General features: G+C 44.6%; 2 protein-coding genes across 6 annotated transcripts in view; both read right to left on the reverse strand.

Annotated features, from left to right (window-relative positions):
• Nucleotides 1-6,993, reverse strand: part of LTK (leukocyte receptor tyrosine kinase) — a 161,832-nt gene extending 154,839 nt beyond the window's left edge. The window contains 1 exon segment of the mRNA XM_040557797.1: nt 6,797-6,993. The gene's annotated coding sequence lies outside the window, so the exon portion shown is untranslated.
• A 1,871-nt stretch (nt 6,994-8,864) lies between these two features.
• RPAP1 (RNA polymerase II associated protein 1) overlaps nt 8,865-23,802 on the reverse strand; it is a 46,637-nt gene continuing 31,699 nt past the window's right edge. For 3 of the 5 annotated variants that reach the window (XM_040558680.1, XM_040558678.1, XM_040558681.1), the window contains exons 19-25: nt 22,575-22,770; nt 21,496-21,645; nt 20,877-21,019; nt 18,933-19,737; nt 12,489-12,665; nt 11,465-11,530; nt 8,865-10,672 (exon numbers count right to left, since the gene is read on the reverse strand). In XM_040558680.1, the coding sequence (XP_040414614.1) occupies nt 10,517-10,672; nt 11,465-11,530; nt 12,489-12,665; nt 18,933-19,737; nt 20,877-21,019; nt 21,496-21,645; nt 22,575-22,770 (1,693 nt within the window). In that variant the 3' untranslated portion in view covers nt 8,865-10,516. The remainder of the gene's footprint in view (nt 10,673-11,464; nt 11,531-12,488; nt 12,666-18,932; nt 19,738-20,876; nt 21,020-21,495; nt 21,646-22,574; nt 22,771-23,802) is intronic. The other 2 variants (XM_040558682.1, XM_040558679.1) reach the window with 1 other exon arrangement.

Genomic DNA, 23,802 nt, shown 5'->3' on the forward strand with positions numbered 1-23,802 from the left:
CTTTACCTGGTGGCACACCAGAAGGACGGGATGTGCCACAGACAGCCCGGACCTGTAGAGCTATTGCCTGGCCAGCTGTCTCCTACCAGACAAGGACAGAAATAGCTGAGCTCTTCTCGCAGCAGAGGCACTAGCAGATACACATCTCTAGTGCTTAGCCACCAGTTCTCTACTACTCAGCCACCACTAGGCTAAAACCACATTTGCTCTGCTCCACACATGCCTGCACTTGCAGCGGCAGTCATTTGGGACTCAGCCCTACTTTCAGATGTGCCCATTCAAATCCAAAAGGCTCGGCAAGAGCTGTTCCTGCAGTCAAGCTCTGTGCGAGGTCAGAGAAACGTCTGAAATCAGGCTGCACAAATTCTGCTCTACTGCACTGGATGAACAATATATTTTAAAAGGTGAGAGTGTGTGGAGGCATTTAGACAATTCAAATTGGCTACTGTTTGGGTGAGACAGTACCAAGAGACCTTACATGGGCTTCCCATCCTAACACATGCTGGCAAGTCCAAAAGCCACAGGGTCAATCTTCACAAAAGCAGTGAGGTGTCCTTTGGTCATGGTAACAGGAGAAGAAAAGAGGAAAAGAATTGCACAGGGGTGACTCTTCCTCTGTCACACACTTCCAGCATGACCTTGGGCAAGTACCTTAGCCTACATACTGTGTCATAGTTTTCTTACCTGTCAAACAGCAGAGAGAAACTGTCTACTTCAAGCAGGCATCAGACTGCTTAAGACATTAGTGTTTATAGACTGCTTTGAGATAGATTGATGGGGAAAACATATTTATTTATTCAGAAGGTCAAATTTTGAGGCATCAGCTTTTGCCAGCACAGTGCACAGGCAATAGAGGCATGAAGTGAGCTTTCCAAGTTTGTTGTGCCAGCTCAGAGCTCTGGGACAAGATCTTTCCTCTGAACAAATAGGCCTTGCTGACTTACCTTCCCTAGATGATTCAGAAACACTGACTGATGTGCAATACCCACCAGTGATTCTTTTTGCAACTGACTTCCTTCTCCACCCACCTCTTCAGAAAGGACTGATTTGCTCCTACACCTCGCTACCAGCTCAGGCATCTCATTTCACTGCCCCTGCCAACCAAGGCCTCAAACAAGGCTCCTGCATTTGACCTTCACAGCCCATGAGTCAAATGGTACACTGCGACCAACCTGCAGCCCACTATTCATGAGCACATCAGTGATGAGGTTACCCAGACTGCCAGCCAACCAGATGACTACAGCATCCTAAAGAGCTTCCAAATCAAATCAAGTGTAATAATATTCTGGTGACTCAAAAGAGAACAGGCTTTTGTCTCTAAACAAATTTCTTTCCTTCTGAAATTAAGACGTTCTGATTGCAATTTCACCTCCTCTACTGCTGCTGAAATGAAGCTGCTAAAAGCACAGATGACGCGCAGCAATGTCCTCTTTGGACTAAACAAAACTTTATTATAAAGACAGAAGATTTTGGCACAGCTCAGTCCTTGGGCACCCTGAAAAAGGAGAGCATTTTTCTTTGTCCATTTTCTCCCGTCTCAGATAACATTTGGCTTGGGCAGAGAGACCTTACTGCAGAGACGTGTTTCTTTGCTGCAGGCCAAATAGGCCCCTGAAGGGAACCATGCGAATCCACACTTTTGTGCTATCAAATAGCACTGCAGCAAGCACAGCGTGCAAATCATATGGCCACATATGAATGTGTGAGAGAGGGTGGAAATCAGATGGCCACACCATAAAAACAGTGAAGTTGGGAGCTGGGTCCATACTCCATACTTCCGCTGTGAGTAAAAACACACACTAAGTTAGACATCATATGCTAAGAACAGTTGGGAGGGGGAGCTCATCTAACTTCCTACCACATGCCCTCTTCAGATCAGAGCTAGGATACCAAAAGGCTTTGCATTTAAGATTCCTGGAGGCTTTTTAACATGTGTATGCATGCACGAAACAAAACATAGTTAATTGTGAAACACTTAAAAATGGAACTGTTATAGTATATGCATCTGCTCCCTTTCTGCTGCTTGCTATGGCCACGGTTTTACCATAAGAGGCAATGAGGGGATTTTCAGAGGTGGCTGTCTAGACAGGGAGATGAGCTCCCTCAGAATAAGCACTGGGAAGCGAACACCCTCCTAAACATCCCAGGAATCAATTGCTTTTCAGGCCTTGATCAGGAAACAGTTCTGCACACGGCAGCAAGTCACAGAGGTACAAACTGGAAAATACTCTTTGCAGTCTCACTTTTGCCTGCCATGAAAAGGAAAAAAATAAATCAAAAAACCATCAGAATAAAAACCTGTTAGAAACCTCCTCAGGCAAGGAATATGGCAAGGACTAAAAGCTTTGATGGCATTTAGACTCCTGGCAACACAAATCTTTTCTAAAATAAAGCAGTCTCTAGAATAGATAGCCAGATCAGACAATGACAGATCAGTAGTTATAAGTTCATGATCTTTCAGATGAGACATAAAACTGGGGTCCTGACCTTGTATGATCATTAAAGATCTCATAACACTTTTTGTGAAAAGAGGGTTGTTAATCCCACTGGTCTGGAAACAATCCAATTTAGATAACTACCTCAATCAATCTTACAGATTCATCTAAATACAGTACCCTCCTCTGTTCCCCAGGCTAAAATACTGCATGGTATTTCTCTGGGCTGTAAAACGCGACGAACCGAGTCCTCCCCATCTCAGCACTAGGTGAAGCGATCTTTGTGCGTGCACTCCTACAAGGGGGCTATGAACATTACTATTTCACAGGAACTTGGAGAGGCACAGAGCAACAGATGAGAGATTTATTATGGACTTTAACGTGGTTCAATCTTCATGAAGCCCTTGCTACATTACAGTAGTTAGAAATTGGAGATTTCCAAATTTTGAGTGTTAACAGATAAGCATTCTACTGTTCTCCATTTGAGGTTTGTGCATTTGCCACTGAATAAATCTGTCCAACAGTATTCAGAAAGAGATGGAGACAAGACCAGGACAGCTTGATATTGTTTTAATTATGGCCGCCGAACACACAGATGGTCAGCAGGTGAAACTGTAGGTGGTCAGACCTGCAAGTTTTCAGTCATAAAGATAGGACTCTTTGGTAGGCATCAAGGGAAACACACAGGTTCATCCTAAGCACAACTTTGCACTTACACCCAGGGTGACTCATAAGCATGTTTTACTTTCAAAACTTCTTTACAATTAGCATCACTGGGGGCCCCAAAGCTCCACAGAGTTTGTTAAATATGGAAATCCATAGGAGTGAATGAGAGAGCAGACAAAAAAAAAAAACAGAACAGAAGCTTCAACTGGGCTACTTAGTAAATGGATAGTCTCCCAACATAGTCAGTAACGATCTCTTAGAGGAATAAAGCAGCAATAAAATCCTGAAAACACACACAGCTTGATCTACAGAAGACATGAAATGCAGGTGCAGTAAAATAGCATGGGATTTTTACTTTTATTAAAGTGTTAGAAGACAATCACATCTGCCACCAGAAGGATTAAGCTTTGAAACAGTGTCTTGACGTGAGCCTGCCTGCACACACGTAAAAGAATGCCTGGGCCAGGGTGTGCCTCTGGGTGCTAACAGCAAAGACTGACTTTGTCTTGAGCTCTCCAGTCATAACTGTCTGCCAAGGCAAGTACGTTGTTATTCTGCAGTTAGATGAAAAGGAAAGCTCGTTATCAAAGAAGTGCACAATTACAGTTACAACACTCCTCATGATTCTTTGGCATTACTAAACAGAGGCCTTGATTCCATTTCCATGAAAATCCACAAATGGATTCCCTGGGGAAAAAATCAAGACTAATCTTCAGATGATTTCAGGGATGTTCTCACCTGCACCTAACCAAAGCAGAATGTCCAAGTTTCCTTAACCTGGAAGGCCTACTAGGCTATAATTTTTCTGGTCTTTCCATTTACCACAGCTGTCTCACTATCTAACCAAAAGCCAAATGCAACTTTTTAAAAAGGATCCAAAAACATGCAGTTCCTTGTTCTGAACCTTCTCTGATGAACACACAGAAGCAGAGCACGTGACTTGCCTTTTTATACATGCAACTTCCCAGTAAAACTTCGTCCACTGCAGCCAGGAGATTGCTTCCCCCACAGCAGGACTCTCTCATGCTCACTCATTCCTGTTCCTCTCACACTGGGAGCAAAGCTGACGAGCCAACAAGGCACCAGTGAAGTTTAGCTTACAGTATACAGTAAGGAGAATGGGGGAATATTTTTCAGTTACCAATTTAGTAAAGTTTGCTGCAGCAATATGTGGTTTTCTTGAAAACGAAGACTGAACTGAACTACTACCTCCATTTATCACACTCTGAACTCCTTGTTCCTATAACAATCAATTCTTCATAAATGTTCAGATGAGGACGAGCCAAGCCAGAAAGTAAGAATTTGATTTTAGGTATGACTTTTTGACACTGCCACATTTAAGTTCTATGTAGCATGACAACAAGGTGGAAACATCAGAAAACTGGGAAAACATTTTGCATCAGATCAAATGTTAGCCCAGTAGCTGGGGTGTTCTGAGAGGGGTCTCCTACATCATGAGAGATTACCCTAACCTCAACATATTGGTCTTTCTAGGGTGCATTGTATTTTCTCTCTGGTTTGGACCAGAAACTGCCTTCTGGAAAATGTTCCAGACAAGGGTTTAATGTGACTATAAAATTGTATTTTCTGTTTAAACGTAGGCCAAGAATTCCACACTAGCTACAGGCTTATTGCTTCTTTCTTCCATCTGCTATAGCAATGACCAAAATAAATATTTACAGAAAGCAGTAAGCAAAGACTGCTGGTTCAAAGGAAAAGATAGGTTGCAAAATTAAGAATAGTTTCTTAACCTCTAGAGTAACTTGGTAGCAGAAGAGACTTATGTAAGCAATCAATGTATTGTCCCTATGATAACATTGACAATTACATGCTAACTCTAGAGGAGCTCTGCAAAATGCACATGGGTGCACCTGTTAACCTTTCCAGCAATGCAGTGCTGAGCTGTTGGAGCACCAGTGCATGCTGACAATGAAACCACTTGACTCCTGAGGAGCTGGAGTAGTTGTCCACAGTCACTGCTGAATACAAGCACCCAAGTTCTGCATTCTACTTTTAACTTGCAAATTGTACTTTATCAAAAATCCACCACCACCAAATCCGAGTTTCAGAGACTGTAAAATTTGCTGATGAGAGTGCTCATTGCAAAAAAGCACGGTAAGCATGCCCACACTCTCCTCCATGAATATTTTAAGTGTTCACGTAACAGCACCAAAAAAAAAAGGGGGGGGGAGAAACACACTAAAAAGTATACTAATATTCCCTTTCCTCCCACTCCTTTTAGCAGTGGACAGACAGCAGGAGAGCACTAGCAGCTCCTGCCCAAGTAACTTCATCAATCCAAACCTGATCAATCTTCCAGAAGACAGTACCAAGAGGAACAAAAATGAGCCACCATCTGTGGCGTCTTATGGGTGGCAGCACAACTACAATTTTGTGAGTGAGCTGACACGCATGTCAGAGATGAGAGATGCATGATGCTTTAACAGAGAAACTTTTGTATCACTCTAAATTTATTTTTGATAATCTATTTGAAGGAAAAATTGATGCCAGGAGCAGCAAGCTGCTTTTTTGTGTAGAATGCTAACAACTTATCTTGACAGTTGCTGCATGGCACACTCTCATGGCTGTCATTGTATCTTCATGGTGTGTCACAAGCTAACCCTCCCTGAAACTACAATTCACTACCGGCAAGCAGTACCTGAAGGTAATTCAAAGCTCTTACATGCCCTGGTGCTCCGAAGAGATCAAAGAACCACCCTGAATGCACACAATGAGGGAAGCTGCTAACAAAAGCCTCTATGCACTCAAGTAGTCCAGAATATTGTTTTGGAGATGTGTTCATTGATTTTCTGAGGTAAAAGCTTACTGTGGTGAAGCGATAATGGTGAAGAAAAGTCACTTGATACACAAGCTCCAGCTTTCCCTTCAGCAGACAGATCCAATTGATTAATTACTAGAGTGTTCTCAAATATCCGACAGATCAGACCCAAACGGCGCAGCATGTTTGCACCACCTATGCAGCAGTCAATCCAAATCTTAAAAGTAAAGTTACAGCCTTCTGTGTTGTAAGGTTTCCAAACAGACACATTGTGCATGTTATTCATTGACATCTGCCCTTAGACGAGGAGCCGCGAGCTTTCACCTGAAACTCAGCAGCAGCATCTCAGTTCTCCAGTTAAACTATTGAGTTATTGACTGTTTCTGCAGACAGCCAAAAGAGTGAGAAAAGATGAGAAAGAAGCTGCAATTAGCAATGAGGAAAACTCAAAATAGACAGATTGGGAGGGAAAGAAAGCCTTGTAAAGGAAAACTGACAGGAAAGAAGATGCCAGAGAGCATGAGAGGAAATCAACACTGGAGAGAGCGGAGGATCCACAGCCTCAGCTCAACATGAGATGCCCAGAAACAATGCAACCAAAAGCTGAGCCACATGCCATATTCACCTGCTTACCATGTCCCACAGCTACTGGGACCAGGCTTCTCACGCCAGAGGGTCCCAGGGCCTGCCAGAGCCCCCTCCACATGCTGGGGACCTTGCAAACCACCCTGCAGTGAGGCCTCACCCGTCCTCCTTCCCCTGAAGTGGTGCAGGCAACCTCATGTAGCCCAAAAACACATTTATCACCTCAGCAGGACAAAAACCTCCACAGCCCCTGTGAGAAGGCACAAAAAGCCTCCTTCTTGCCCGGAAGACACACACCAGCCCACAAAATGCACATTTCAGCACTCCTGACCTGGTTCGTAGTCTCCACAGCCTATTAGCCGCTTTGTGTGATGGAAAACAGATAAAAATTGAAGAAACTTGTTGCTTTCCTCCTATGGCTGCTGCTGACCCTTCCACAACTCACTGAGGGCTGCTGGGCCATGCCCAGGTGCCCCCCTTCAGTCACCTGCCCCGGCCACAGCTGCCTCCCCTCAGCTCCCCTCAGCGCAGCTGGTGCCCCTGAGGGCATTCTGGAAAATTCCACACAGCCCCCTCAGCCCTCCCGGGCTGGCTGCTCCACAGGGGGACTGTGAAGGAGTTTCAGGTGGGCACAGAGGTCATCAGGGCTCACAGGCAAAAAATAAATAAATAAATAAATATGCTGTTCTGGTCTCTGGAGCCACAGGTGTCACCAGTATCTGCTGGTAATACTCCAGCATAAAATAACTTGATCTGAATGTGGGCCAGGTGTCGTTTGGTCTAAAATGTCCTTTGTTAGCAACCTGCACAAAACACCTGCTCGGAGTCAGGGCTCACTGAAGGGATGTCTTCACTGTGGGTTTTCCCTTCAAAGGAAAAATAAAAGCTTTTGAAAATTAGGGCAAAGGCTGGTAAATTGTCATAAAGTTATTTATACAAGAAATATCAGAAGACTGCCTCTGTGAATGGAGAGCTTCTGTAAGCTGAAAGAAAACATGTTTTGCTCCCCAATTTGATTATGAGCTGGAGGCACCACCTCATTGCGGAAATCTGCAAGGAGAATGTTGTACAACTAGGAAAGTGCAAAAGCTGCCTTTCTGCTGTCTGACACCAGAAATGCGTTTGACCTGTAGTGTATTTATACACCCACACCTTATGGCTTCTTTTGTCTGTCCATGACTTCATCAGCAAAAGGTGTTCAGGGTTCACCTGATATTAAGGAGCCAGACAGAAGGTATTAGCCAAGAAATGGATTTTTACATTCCACCATCAAACTGAAGTAGTCAGTAAACACAGTGGGATGCAACTGTGTTAATCACACAAAGCTTCATGTGTATATTACTGTTGTGAAGATACCAAGTGTAGACTTCTTACACTGGGGTTTTAGTCCCATTTTGGTTTCTTCCTTGCCTCTTTATTTTCTCCTTTACCATTTAATCCTACCCCCATATGGAGTAGAGCCAGCTGCTGAGGTACCTGTATCTTCTTTGGGAGCTGCTGTTGTTCAGCACAAACGGGCCACACACACCACCAAATGGGGATTCCAGCCTAGCAAATTCAAATCACTCACAGGGTGGAAGGGCCACAAATCAACTCTGTTTCTTTTAGGAATAACTCTTAGCAACACGTCAAATAAAACTTACTGAATTCTCCACATTTTCTTCAAAAGTATATTCAAAAATAAAAAAAATGCAGAAAATCCAAACTAGGTTTAAGGTGTGGTTTTTTTTTCCCTCAATTGCATCACAGCTGAGAAAGTTTGTTTTTAAACTAAAGAAAGCAATGCCCTCTAGTGTTCTGCAGAGAAATCTGTAACAAGGTTGCCCAGAGCCTTCTAAATTTCAAGGTTAGGACTGCTGTACAGTCTCAGTCACAGCCAAAGTTTTGAGAGCTTACAGCTGATGCACAACATGCATAAAATTTTTGCACACAAGCACGGCCTACAGAACTGTTTGGGATCCTTTTCTTCCCTCCATTCCTGATGCTTGCAACAGAACTCCACGCCAGAAGATGGAAGTATATTCTGGGCATATATTAATTGCCTAAGAAGCATCTGGGAAAAAAGGGGGCTCCTCAGAAAGAGACAAAAGCCTGATCCTTTCCTTCCCAGATTTCACAAAGTAAATGAAATTCACCTCCTCTCTCGTCACCTACTGATACCATCTGTGGACAGTTTTTTTACTGCATTCCCACCTGTGGCACATGACAAGTCTCACAGTACTCACATTGTATCTTTGCCATGTATACATAGCATTTGACACCCTGTGTCACTGACCCACCATACCTCACAGCATGTGGCATTCCCAATATATTGATAAAACTCCACACAGAACTATCCAAAGACAAGAAAGATTTAAATAAAGAAAAGAGCATTCTCATTGTTCCAAAAAAACTAGGTATCAAAATGTTTATTTACACCCTGTATACATTTAAAAACTCAGCTTTGCATTACACAAGAGGTTTTTGTAGGTCAGAAAAGCAAAAGATGAATTCCTTGAGGAAGGCAGTTCTTAAATGGCCAGCTAAGAGTTACTAACTTTTACCATGCATTCATTGCTCTTGAAAGACAACTGCTGGGACTGTCACCATCTGGACAGAATAGAAACTTGAATGCCTTTGATTAAACTTTTACTCACATCAAGTACTTTTGAAATAATTAGCAACAAGGAAAATGATTGTTGACCACTTTGTGCTTTTGTAGTTTCCCTCAGCTGCAGATCAAAAACTGCAACAGGAAAATAAAGATCAAAATGACACATCAGTTCCACCTATGTCCTATCTGAAATAAGAGGACAAAAAAGATGAAACAGTATCTTCTGGAAACTAAGGGGGTGCTGGTAGACTTACAAAACTTTCTGTCAGGTAGAAAGAATCTTATGTCTTTAGGCTAGGCATCACCCTGCACCTTCCAGAGGTATTTGTATATAAGAACAAAGCAAAAGAAATAACTTTAACAAGTTTTATTCATAAAAATTATTGAAACAAAAGTCTGCCAGACTGACTGTAGTTCTACAAAAACTATTGGATACAAATGAAACATCCACTTCAGTGAGACTACACTTAGGGTAAATTCTGGGCTTGACCTGGCATTTGTGATGAACACTTCAGGACACTACATTTGTAGCCCATGTGTTGGCAGCTGCAAAACAGAATTTGGATGTAGAAGTGGGAATCAAATAAGGGATTTTTAAAACGAGGTCTAAACTTAGGAACACCACTTAAAAATTTAAATTACATTCCCTTCTTCTCAGAAGGCAATCAATACATGTTCTAGTTAAACAAGCAGATAAGTTTTTTTCTTCTCTAAGGGGGAGTGGTTTCTGACAAGCATTCTCCCTGCAAATAAATTATTTCTTATCTTGTTATATATGTAAACAAATAAGGGAGAAAATGAAGCAGTTTAGATGCTATCCAAAAGACAGACAAGGTAAGATGTTGACTGCATTAGGAGCTATTGTTTCTTAGAGATCCGGCTCCATACATCTGTGACTGGTCATTTGCACAGAATATGATCCTGTATATGAAAAACTACATGTGAAAGGAAAAAAATAGTTCACAGGATCAGCTTCTTCTCTGCTGTGCTGTCATTCTATTTGCAGGGGCAGTGGGGGAAAGGGACCGTTCAAAACCCAGGATAAAAAAAAAAAAAAGAAGGGAAAGATCTGGGGAACACAGACATCGTCATGAGAATTTACAATCTCCAACCTGAATGAACAAAATGGCTTTTTCAGTTCTTTCAGTTTATTCAATACTCCAGTGCCTCTTAGACACATTCTTACCTCCTCCAGGAAGAAGTAGAACAATCTGAAAGAGAATGCAGGAAAATGCCCCAGCATTCATAATGGAGAGGCCACACACACATTGACATATCTTGAGGTTTGTATTGTACTGCAGGGCTGGGAGCATTCTACTAGTGCTTCACTTTGCAGAGATGCTGACAGTGTCCAAGCAAGACACTGTAACTGTCTAAAATGTACATAGTTTCATCAGTGAAGCATAAACTGAGCATTTCTGTTCTTCTACTTAGTCCTCCTCTTCCACAAGTGTTTTGCTATGAGACTAGCACTGGTGCATTCTCCTTATTTTCTTTCTGTATCACCGTCTGCAGGTACTTCAGTCGCATGGGAGGGAGTTGCTCATAAAGGTCAAATCCCAAAGGGCTCTCGGCATTCAGCAGTCTGTAGTAGAGAAGGTGCTTTTTCAGGGTCTGAAGAAAGAAATTGCAGTCATTAAGCATGTCTTATAAATAAGAATCTAATCATTCCTCCCTATCTCCAACACAACATAGCAGGCTGCCAGACAATACAACTCCACCATGCCCAACATATTTAACTGCATCATCTTCAATAGAAGAGCTGTAAAAGGTACGTTTCTTCCAAGAAACACTTGATTTGCATGAGTTTTCCACTTCTGAACAAAACTCTGCTGTCTCCTCAACAACCCCCCTCAATGATCTCTTGCCAGATGCCAAAATGGGGTTTTGAGTGGAAACTATGAGTTTACCCTAGACACTAAACATAAAGGGCCAAATGACTCAGCTCTGTTACAGAAATGATAGACTTTGGCAAGATCTGTTAGGATACGGCAGGAGGGAAAGCAGAAAAGCAGACACCTCACATTTGTTTTGTTCTTTTGTGGGGAAAGCATCCAACTAAGAGTTAAGTGAGGTCCCTGCTAGCTGCCTGTTCACAGCTGTGCTACGACCACCCCTTTAGGACCTCTCACTATCCAGATAAAATACTGCTCCAGTAAGAGGCTCAGAAATACAGTACAGGAGATACATCTGTGTTCCAGTGGGCTCAGTGCATTGAGTTCAATTACAACAAGAACTGGATAATACTCCTGATAGCCACTGCATGTTAAAATCCTTCTGCTAATCTCTCATTCTCATGTTAGCAATGTAGACAAAAGGAAATTTCAGACTTCAAACACAAATTTAAATCTGTAAGAGTACCATGCCTGAAAAACTCAAGCCCCAGTAGCACACACTGATCCTTACGGATCCTACCTCATCCACCAAGAGCCACGTCTTTCGCAGCATGCTTTTCCGAGCAGCATCAGCCTCCTAAGAACAAAACACATACTTAAATTAATACAGCACAACACTAGCTTTGCCCACAGGCCATGCAGCACTCTAGAAGGATGCTCTGCTTATTATGATGATGGTCCAAAGAGCAGCTTGTTCCATCAGAAAGGCCTTGAGGTGGCAATCACTTGGATCCCCCTCCTTTTCCTCCTTCCCCTGACCTGATGCCCATCTGACATGTATTGATAGAATAAGGGGTAATGGCTTTAAACTGAAAGAGGGTAGATATATATTAGATATTAGGAACAAATTCTTCACTCAGAGGGTGGTGAGGCACTGAAGCAGGAAACCCCATCCCTGAAGTGTTCAAGGCCAGGTTGGATGGGGCTTTAAGCAATCTGGTTGAGTAGAAGGTGTCCCTCTTTATGGCAGGGGGTTTGGAACTAGATGATCTTTAAGGTCCCTTCCAACCCAAACCATTCTACGATTCTGACATCTCAACTATCAGGTAAAATCATAGATCAGAGGGGGAACCAGTGCTGGAGGCCCCAAGGCCACAGGAGGGTTTGTGCTTCATTAACTCAGGCAGTTAGTTATTCAAGAGAGCTGAAAGAGCATTCCACTCCTTAAGATTGCCCCAACAGAGGCTAAATCTGTTACAAGCTATGGAGCTGATCAGCTCCATCATTTGTGCTTCATTCTTTCCTTCAGTACAGTAGCCCACAGTTGCTGACTTGAAAGGTTTGTATAGGATTTGCTGCCACTAGTACAAGTTTCTTATTTTATAATGAATAACGGTTGCCATCTGCTCTCTCCTATGTGGATTCCAACCTTCAGACCTCAAATAACTGCACAGTCCTCAACATATGTTTACAATCTTTGTTTTCAAGTTCAGGGTCAGTGATTCACCAACAAGCCACAATGGACTCTTGGGAAGAGCAGGTGCAAAACCCAAAGCTTCCAACCCAATGGAATGGCTCTGCCATTCATTACCTACCTGTGTTGTACCATCTTGGGAGAAAATAAAGCTGTTCACGTGAGCCACAGCCACCACATAAAGAACAGGGCACCAGGTGTGGCGCAGTGCGCCAGTGACCAGCGTTCGGAAGTAGAGTCGCAGGAGGTTCAGGTTATCCTCAGGAGGGGAAGTGTATCGCTCAAGAGGTACAGGAAACTGCAAAAAAAAACACCCAAAAGCAACATTACTTTTTGTGTTGGGATCTGAGTAGTGAAGGGAAATTCAGGACTTTAGTGTCCCCTTCCCCAGTTGTTTTGGTGCACACTCCCGTGTAACACAACGCACCTCAGTGGCACAGCTCCCAGTTGGAGCAGAACTGTTGCTGCCCACACTGACTAATGTGATGTGCCTTTGTCAAAGTGCCCTCAAGACCTCTTCACCTTTATGAAGAAGTGTTTTAGCGGTCAAGTGACTATAGTTGTTTTTGGGCATAGGTAAGAAGAGGTGTTTCAAAGTGAGGAGACAAAGTGCTTTCAGCAGCATCTCCTGCTGGTGCATCGGAGAGGCTTACACTGACCTATGCATTTAGTGAGAAAAGGAAAGCAGGTATTTATGCCAGAGTTATCGTTGCTATTAAATGAAGTTTCCAACATTTTCTGACTTCACCATCTAGCTTTGAAAAATAGGTCATAAAAGCTTTTAATAACAACTTGGTTTTGTTTGCTTCTCTGTTCTCCAGAAATCCAAATTTTGTTCTTCTCTATTTTTATACGTCTTCTAGCACCAGCGTTATGTATTTCATTTTAAAGCATCTTCTTTGCAAGATTGAAGACAATCATTGACTACACTCAGTAAGTCTTCAGTGACAACATGGCATCTATGCCAAGCTTCAGTCTTTGGCTACAAAGACAGTACTACTAAAATTTTTACTGCCCTGCCCACTAGGGTATGCTTAACTTATCTTAAGACAAAAAGGGAAAAAACACCTCCCCACAGATGATTTTGCTCAGATTTTCCAATGCACGTTTTGTTTTCAAGCAACACAGCAATGAAAACATTATCCAAAGTATTGTTTTAAAAAAAAATCTGAGCACATGAAAAACAAAGCATAGAAACCTGCTTTGAAACTTTCTCCATCATAACGTATGTCACAATTCTGATGGCATTGAGGGATTTGGCATTGCAGGATCAAGGCAAGATAAAGCATATGTAGAATGAAGAATTTCATCTGGAATAGGGTGTTCAGCTCTACTTATATTTGCCGAGGCGATCGGCTCCGGGGCAGACGCGTTCTGCAGCGGAGCGGGTGATCGAGACAGGCAGGGCTTTTTTTCCGGCATCGACGCCACCCGAAGCAGCCGAGGGAGCCGCCAGGACCCGGCAGCCCTCGCGAGGGAGGCTGACGAGGCGCAGGCGGAGCCAGCAGCGCCCCCTCCCCGGCCGTTCAAAAGCAGCCCCTAGGGAGCGCGGCGACCAGGGCGGGGCGCGGCAGTTCGCGCAGGTAGGGAGGGCCCCTCGCCGCTCCTTTGCAGCGGTCTTTCCCTTCGCTACCTGTAACCTGCCTGCGAGGAACCTGGCCATGGTATCAACCAGGCAGAAAACCATGGCCTCCGCATCTCTTGCGGCCTCTCCAGCCGCAGTCACCGATGTGGCCACTCAGACGGAGGGCTCGGGGAAACGCGCAGCCATCCAGGTCTTGGGCTGCGGGGTGTGCCCGAGTCTTCTGTCGGTATCCGACAGCAGCAGCGAGAGGTATGCCTATGGGAGGTGTGCCCAGATTGAAGAGCTGCTCAAACAGGTAGCGGAGCTTTGGGAGGAGGTGAGCAGGCTCAGGAGCATCAGAGAGTCAGAGAGAGAAATTGACTGGAGGAGGTGTACTCTGCCCTCTCTGAGACAGACTCACGAGCCTGCCGTAGCACAAATGTCTCCTGCTACACAGAAGACAAAAGTTCCCTCATCCCACCAGGCAGTAGGAGGAGACCTAGGCCAAGGGGGGGAATGGAGGCAAGTTCCTGTTTGGGGTGGTAGGCAAGCCCTGTCCCCCCACCTCACCTTCCCATCTACCCTTATATAACAGGTATGAGGGTCTAGAACACAACAATCAGAACAGTGAAGTAGGCGAAAGCCCGTCCCAGTTGGAGAGGATGCCTAAGGCAAGGCAACCTATCCCCCATATTGCTACATAATCTGTCAAAAAAGAAAGAAGGGTTATTGTCACGGGGGACTCCCTTTTGAAAGGGACAGAGGGCCCAATATGCCGACCAGACCCAACCCACAGCGAAGTCTGTTGCCTCCCTGGGGCTCAGGTGAGAGACTTCGCTAAGAAAGTCAAGCGCCTGGTACGGCCCACCGACTACTACCTGCTACTGGTCTTTCAGGCTGGTAATGACGAGGTAGCAATGAGAAGTCCAAGAGCGATCAAAAGGGACTTTAGGGCTTTGGGGCAACTACTTAAAGGATCAGGGGCACAGGTTGTGTTTGCCTCTGTCCTTCCGATAGGGGGGAATCGATGCTGACAAACAGATTCATCACATTAACGCGTGGCTTCAGGACTGGTGCAACCGGCAGAATTTCAGGTTTTTGGTCACGGGAAGGTCTACGCGACACCGGGCCTGCTGGCACCAGATGGGATGTGCCTCTCTCAGAAAGGGGTGAGGATTTTTGCTCAGGAGTTGGCAGGGCTGATAGATAGGGCTTTAAACTAGAGTCGAAGGGGGAAGGGAATAAAACCAGGCATGCTGGTGATGAGCTAAGGGATGGTGTGCTAGAATCAGAGGGACTGTGTGCTAGTGAGGCCCTTTGGTCAGCTACACAAGGTGCTGCGTGTAGGGAGGCGCATTTGAAGTGCTTCTACACAAACACACGCAGTATGAAGAATAAAATGGATGAGCTAGAAGTCTTGGCCCAGTCTCACAGCTATGACATAATCGGCATAAGCGAAACCTGGTGGGATGAGTCCTGTGGATGGTGTGTTGCAATAGATGGTTACAGGCTCTTCAAGAGGGACAGGCAGGGTAGGCAAGGTGACGGGGTGGCAATGTATGTGAAGCATGGGCTGGACTGTGTGGAACTTCACGTTGGCTATGGCAAAGTTGAGAGCCTCTGGGTAAGGATTAAGGGATAAACAAATAAAGGGGATGGCGTTGTGGGAGTCTATTACAGACCACCTGGCCAGGACGACAACGCCAATTAATTATTCTTTGCAGAACTAAGAGATGCCTTGAGATCAACTCCCCTTGTCCTAATGGGGGATTTCAACTTGCCAGACGTCAACTGGGATCACCACACAGCTGACACGAGCAAGTCCAGGAGGTTCATAAAGCACCTAGATGATAACTTCTTGGTGCAGGTGCTAAGAGAGCCAACTAGGAAAGGTGCCCTCCTAGATCTGTTGCTGGAGAACAGAGAGGGTCTTGTGGGAGACATGGCAATTGGCGGCCGTCTCCGTCATAGTGACCATGAAGTGGTTGAGTTTAGAATTTATGGTGACAGAAGGAAAACTGTCACCAAAACTTCAGCCCTGGATATGGGGAAGGCAGACTTCAGGCTGCTCAGGGAACTAGTCAGCAAGGTCCCCTGGGAAACTGCTTTTGAAGGCATTGGTGTCCATCAGTGCTGGTCAATCTTTAAGCACTGCCTCCTAAAAGAACAAGATCAGGTGATTCCAAAATATTGGAAGTCAGACAAGTGGGGCAGAAGGCCAGCCTGGCTGACCAGGGAACTTCTACTGGAGCTTAGGCAAAAAAAGAAAGTGTACAGCTGCTAGAAGGAGGGTCAGGCAACGAGGAAGGAATACAGGGATGCTGTTCGTGTTTGTAGGGAGAAAATTTGTGTGGCCAAAGCCCAACTAGAGTTGAAGCTGGCCATGTCTGTGGGAGACAATAAAAAAGTTTTTTTTAGATATGTGCACAGAAAAAGGAGAACCAAAGAAAACATAGGTCCGCTACTAGATGGGGAGGGTCTCCTCACAGACAATGACATAGGCAAAGCAGAGACGTTTAATGCATTCTTCGCCTCTGTCTTCAACACTGATGATGGGCTTCGGGACCCAGGGTACCCTGAGCTGGAGGACCATAACAGTGGGAATGACAAACTCCCAACCGACCCTGAACGTGTGCGGGAATTGCTGCTCCACCTGGATCCATACAAGTCCATGGGTCCAGATGGGATTCATCCCAGGGTGCTTAAAGAGCTGGCTGACGTCATCGCGGGACCTCTCTCAATTATTTTTCAACGATCTTGGGAATCTGGAGAGGTCCCATTGGACTGGAAGCTGGCAAATGTTGTGCCAATTTTCAAGAAGGGTAAGAAAGAAGACCCTAGCAATTACAGGCCTGTCAGTCTCACGTCAGTGCCTGGTAAAATTATGGAGAGGATGATCCTTGAAGTTACTGAAGCACACCTGGGGGACAATGCAGTCATTGGTCCCAGCCAACATGAGTTCATGAGGGGTAGGTCCTGCCTAACAAATTTGATTTCTTTTTATGATAAGATCACCCATCTAGTCGATCAAGGGAAACCAGCTGATGTGATCTTTTTGGACTTCAGCAAAGCTTTTGACACGGTTTCCCATAGGATCCTACTGGACAAAATGTCCAGCATACAGCTAAACAAAAACATCATGCGATGGGTGAGCAATTGGCTGACGGGCCGGGCTCAAAGGGTTGTGGTAAATGGGGCCCCATCTGGCTGGCAGATGGTCACTAGCGGGGTCCCTCAAGGCTCCATTTTAGGGCCAGTCCTCTTCAATGTTTTTATAAATGATTTGGATGTAGGACTAGAAGGTGTTTTGAGCAAATTTGCCGATGACACCAAACTTGGAGGAGTTATGGACTCAGATGAGGGTGGAAAGGCCTTGCAGAGAGATCTGGACAGATTGGAGAGCTGGGCGATCACCAACCACATGAAGTTTAACAAAGGCAAGTGCCGGGTCCTGCACCTGGGAGAGGGCAACCCTGGCTATACGTACAGACTGGGCGACGAGACGCTGGAGAGCAGCCCCGCAGAGAGGGATCTGGGGGTTGTGGTTGACAACAAGTTGAATATGAGCCAGCAGTGTGCCCTGGCAGCCAGGAGGGCCAACCGTATCCTGGGATGCATCACGCACGGCATTGCTAGTTGGTCAAGGGAAGTGATTGTCCCGCCCTACTCTGCGCTGGTGCGGCCTCACCTCGAGTACTGTGTGCAGTTCTGGGCACCACAGTACAAAAAGGACATTAAACTGTTGGAGAGTGTCCAGAGGAGGGCGACGAAGATGGTGAAGGGCCTAGAGGGGAAGACATATGAGGAGCAGCTGAGGTCACTTGGCCTGTTCAGCCTGGAGAAGAGGAGGCTGAGGGGGGACCTCATCGCAGTCTACAACTTCCTCGCGAGGGGGAGTGGAGAGGCAGGTGACCTATTCTCTGTTATCACCAGTGACAGGACCCGTGGGAACGGTGTCAAGCAGAGGCACAGGAAGTTTAGGCTAGACATCAGGAAGAGGTTCTTCACCGAAAGGGGGGTCGCACACTGGAACAGGCTCCTCAGTGAAGTAGTCACTGCACCAAGCCTGTCTGAATTTAAGAAGAGATTGGACTGTGCACTTAGTCACATGGTCTCAACTTTTGGGCAGACCTGTACGGTGCCAGGAGTTGGACTTGATGATCCTTATGGGTCCCTTCCAACTTGGGATATTTTATGATTCTATATTTGTGGAACTAGAACAGAGACAGGGAAGAGCTACTGAGAACAAACAGATCAAGAGAACAGAGTTATCATTAAGAAGCAAGTCAGAATATCTTGGCTTACTTGGCTTAAGAAATAAAAGGCTCATCTGGCCATAATTATATAGAAAAACTGGCTGCAAGGCTACTACATCCAGAATGAAAGTATTGCAACCACATGATGCAAAGCATTGATCTCATGTAAACTGCTGGTTCACAGTTGCTTGAATATTTTTTTTGAAACGTTGTCTTTGTATTAACAAACTTTAGGCAAAATCAGGTGTCAACTGGTATTTTGCAAGGGACATAGAACTTAAAGAGAGATAAATTCCATGTCTTATGCTCTGCTCATTCAAAAGAAATGCAGTCCTGCACTTAACAGATCAAACTTTCTCACTGAGGGACCCAGTGAAGCACAACTCCAGTATAACCAATTGTGGAAACACGGTCTGAGAGGAAAAAACAAGTGTTTGTCCATGCACTGCAGAGGAAAAGGTTCTCACCAGACAAAGAAAATACTTACTTAATGGAAAGGTAATTTATGTCAGAAGAACATTGGGTGCAGAGTAGCCCTTCATACATACAGGCCATAAATGAGGAGCTTCTCAACCATCAGAAAAAGCAGAGCACGGGACAGAAAGCATTACTATTCTACTGGACACTGAGGGGTGAGGAAGAGATAAGTGCTGGGAGGATGCCCAAATCAAGGTTGAAGAAACACGCAAGAGCCCAGTATCTCAGAAACGTGCAGTGACAGGTAACTACCATAAGCCAGGATTACCTGCTGGAGCGGCACTCCCAGTGCCCGCAGGATACTTGTGTGCTCCCCAAAAACAGACAGACGCAGATGAACACTGAAACGCTTCTGCAGAGGTAGAAGAACAAAGACTCCAAAGAGTGGATCTCCAAAGGAGACGCCTTCAAACTGTTCCAGCAAACTTATATAGAGATCGTGGAAGGAAGCCAAACCAGGGAGTGGAGCATCCAAGTTTAGGGAGTCTAGCGCCTTGGGCTGGCAGTAGATAGAGAGAAGGGCAGCTGTGTAGCAGTGGATCAGTGCTTCTAGAAAGAGGTCACCACCTGTGAGGAAGACACACATAAGTCGTGCAAGTTTGGCAGCAGTAGGGATGCTCTGAAGGGTTTTAGCACGCCAGGTTTCCAGCAACAAGACCCACTGAAGGTTCCAGGTCACAGTGTTGACTAGATCAAGTGGGAGAGAGTTCAGCACAGCCCCCCGCGTCTCTGCATTAGTCACTTTGTTGTAGAGGCTGATAAGTGGAAAGAAAGGCCAGTCTGAAGGCAGGATGGGCCCTTTGACCTCAGGAAGCAGCATTGAATGGATGAGGTAATTCCGTCCTTCGTAGGATGCTTGGGAATGCACAAGGGCAGGCTGCAAGTGAACAAAATGAGAGAGGTAGCAGGAGCGGATGACAGGCAGATTCTGGTATGATTCTTTCAGCAGGGCACCACGTGTAGGCTTTGAAGATGCTGCTGCTGCAGAGGCAGGCTGTGCCAGTTTGGCACTGGTACCCAGATGCAGGATATCAGAAAAGTCAGCTGCTTCTGGCCCTCCAGTTTTCCCTTCACTGTAAGACAGAAATAAACATCAGTTAAAATTAAACAAACAAAAAACACCACACACACCAAACGCCAAAAAAAATAAGCAACACAAAAATTCATCTCTATGATCTCCCTGGATCAGGGAGAGTAGTAGTACACACAGCAGTTGCACAACTTTCTGCAGCATTCAGTTATAATAATACTGTGTGCCTGTAAAGCATCAGCTACCTTGATATCTACAGGAAATTCACAGAACTACATCTGGAGCTAGCAACATGAAGGTATTGCATGAAAAACCTCTGCACAATGTCAGCGCTCTGTTGTGGAGGATGAATCAGTACGACAATTCTCACGACAGTAGCTTTGCTGCTTGCAGTTGCAACTATACAGACTGGTAAATTGAAATGGAGAGAGGGGTGCTGTCAAACCCATTTGCCATGATTTCAGATCAGAGACTGACCATCGTCTCTGATTACTTGTGGAAATTCTTGCCAAATAGTGCCTCTATAGCAGATACTTGCAAGAAAATACAATTTAAAAAAGCTTTCCTTTTGAAAGGCAATTTTTCTGGAGAAGTATGGTATCTCTTTGCAGCATATTGGTCCAACCTCCTATACAGAAGCACCATGGCAAGTTTCAAAGTGATTAGGATGAACTAAAACTGCTGCCATCTTGGCTAGACGTGGGAGGCTTCATATTCGAGATGCTCAGGATTTCTTCCAGTAAAAGTACATCATCATTGTCAAATCAGCAAAAGTCTATGTAAGAAATTGTATAGTGAGGGTTAGAGAAAGACTTAGTGAGCTTTTCAGAGTAGGTCAGGTTGCAATGTGTTTTGTATGCTCACTACGCTCAGCACAGTAGATGCTGGACCTTAGTGAAAATCAATTCTACCAGGAATCACAGGACTCTGGCCACAGAGGAGATCAAAAGAAAGTGGTCTTATTTCTCAACATGGCTACACTGGAAAGAAATCTGCAACCACGCTGTTGGTCTGACTGGAAGGCTCCATCACTTGAGAATATGTCAATGAGTATCTACAATTTGAATACAAGCCCTACTAAAGGCAAAAATTTACGACCAAATTCCAGTGCCAACTTCTGCTTTCCTATCTTTCCCAAGTCTTCCCACATTACCGAAAGAAGGAAAAAAATGCAAAGCTTACAGAAGAAACTCTGGATTAAAGGCAAGATCCAGCAGGACCTCATAAGCCAGATGCTCGCTCCCTGGTAACAGACGGCTTAGCAATGCCAGGGCGACGCAGTGATGGAGCGAGGCATGCTGTCTGTAATCTGGACAAGTGCCCACCTGCACAGAAACAAAACACCAGGTAAAAACACTGTAGCATTTGTCAACAGGGCAATCAACAAGGATGGAGACAGCTGAGGCAGAGATCTCACTAGAAAATTAGAAACTGAGGCACCGTGAGCACTGTCAGCATTCATACGGACATTCTTCTGCTTCCTCTTACTGCCCTAGAAAGGCAGACACAGTTTTCAAGTGTGCTGTTAAAAAGTTCTTCTCACTCTAGCCCAAAGACAGGAAAAAATACAATTTTGCCATCCCAAGTATTTTGGATCTAAATCCCCACATCAGCAACTGTAAAGTGAAGATACTCTTTGCTAATGGCACACAACAGTCAAGACAGCAGAAGAGTCACCAGACCTAAGCCAGCTACATGGAAGAACCCTGACGGCCAGTTGCCAGTCTGACACGCTGAGTTACAGAAACCGAGGTGAAGCCAATTCCTGGGGTGAAAGAAATGAAAGGACCAGCAAGGATACCATTCTCTTAGCCAACGCTAACACGAAGTACTGCAGATGATATTCATGGCGCAGCATCCACGCAGATGAGGGAGTTACAGACGGAGGTCCAGTCTGCCAGCTTTGGTGCAGATAATCCTTCAGGCCTCCAAAGCTCAGCACAGAGCTGTACTATAACGGAATCAGAAGCAGAGACAAATACTACTAACACAGTCCATGCATGGAGGAAAGTAAAACAGTCCTCTCCAAAGTCTACCACCCCCTGCTTTCTCCCGTAAGAATTTCTGTTGGCTACTCCAAAAATGATATTTAGAAATGGCCTGATAACTACCTTTCTGCCTTGGGGCTCACCTGCATCCATCATGACCACCCCTGACATCAGGTAACTGATAGTCACTGCCTACATTTTCCACTTTGCTTTGTAAGACAGAAACCTGGTCAGCCACTTAAAAGGTTTTTCTCTCATCTAGCAATATACCGCTATTAGTAACTGATCAGCTAATTAAACATAAGATCACAGAGGAAAGCTTTGAGAAAGCTTATGCTAGGCACTCCATCTCCCTAGGACGCTGCCATTTCCTCTTCAGAGTTAGCACTCTTCCATGACTCACTCTTATTCTAACAACTCGGGGCGACAAGTGGGAAGAAACCTTTCCAACCACTCTAGCTTTCATTCTCTTATTTATTTTTATCCCATTTTCCTTTGTTATATATCCTTCAACCATCTCTCTTCCCTCCTCTGACACTCTATTTTGTTTAGCCAAACAACAGTTGCTTAACCCTTCTAAATATTCTTTATAAATCCATCCTTTAAGCCTCCTTGTCATTTGACACCCACTTTATAATCCCAGCTTCCCAGTGTCAATTGGATATTTGAGTTCAAAGACAGGATATTTTTCAGATCCTTGTTTCACCCATTCTGAAAATGGGGGTATTTCTCTCTATAGTACTTTGATATTTTTAAATTAAAAATATACAACAATTCTATTTTAATCATCTTAGTAACATCATTCTTAAGCCTGGGAATACACAAACACTAACCTCCCTCCCAAGTATACTACCATTCACATAGAATTTATAGTGAAAAAGTCTATACTCACCTTGCTGATCAGCCCTTTGTGAATGTGAGTGATGCTATTGATGAGAAACAGGAGGGCAGTGAGGAAGGGGAAAGGGGACTTGGAACCAACTAGGTTCAAAGAAGGTTTGCCTCCAGTACAACTCAAAGATATGATGCTCAACACAGATTCAGGTCCCGGGGAACAGGACAGAGGATTGCACAAAGCAGAACATGGCCTGTGTGAACAAAGAACGAGAGAGAGATCAGATCAAAAGCACGTCATGAATTCTTATCTTCAGTGGAATAGTACATGATGTACAGAAATACTGATGCACTGATACATCTCTGATGTCAAACATTTGAAAGTATTGGACCCTTGATTAAAAAAATTAATAATATATATACACATTTCCCCACAAGCATACATAAGCCAGGCTAATAAGGCTGCCCACACATTTGGGACATTTCAAAAATAAACTGTCACGCAAAGCCAAAAGGCAGCTTGTATCTAAAACTGACATTGCAAAAATGCTGCCCCTTGTGTTGGAATCTTTGGTGATAGAAGCTTCAGATCTCATTTTTCAGTCATGAAATAAGATGGGCCAGACACTCTGGTGACCATTCAAATGCCACTTAAAACCAAAAATTTAAGTGCCCCCTACATCAGACATTCTTAGAAGCAACTAGATATTTCCCTGGCTAGAAGTTAAACCTTTCAGGTTCCCCCTCTTCAAGGGATTGATTCACAGGCTGGTAGCGAGGCTCCCTCTACAGCCAAAAGACAGAATATCTCTGCAGTGCTCGACAGCTCCTGGAGCCCAAGACAAAACTCATGTTATCCAAATGTCTGAAAGGACAGTTTGTCATCCGGCCTTTCACTTTCCTGCGGGGGCTTTCAAGGCCCTTGTGGAGCTCTGCAGGAGCTTAAATTATGTTATAAAAGAAGCATCATAAGAGCACATGAACAGTATATGTACTTCCCCACTAATGTAAGACGGACTCAAACTGATGTTATTTTCTTCTTCTTCTTGTTTTTAAATCAGGGAAACAAAAAAAAAGAATCAAAGCCAAGAGTGACTAACATTGATTTGGAATTGATATAAAACACAGCTACATCAAGGGTAGAGATGCAGGCACTGCAGCAGCACCAGTAGGCGAGGAAGAACTAGAGAACCTCTGTAGCCATCCTGCCTTTTGCTATGAGCAGAGGGAGGACAGAGCAGGGTGTAGACACAGCCCTACTGCACTCTAATTCACCCAGCTATCAG

This window comes from Cygnus olor, chromosome 5, assembly GCF_009769625.2.
Source record: "Cygnus olor isolate bCygOlo1 chromosome 5, bCygOlo1.pri.v2, whole genome shotgun sequence".
NCBI classification, from domain to species: Eukaryota; Metazoa; Chordata; class Aves; order Anseriformes; family Anatidae; genus Cygnus; species Cygnus olor.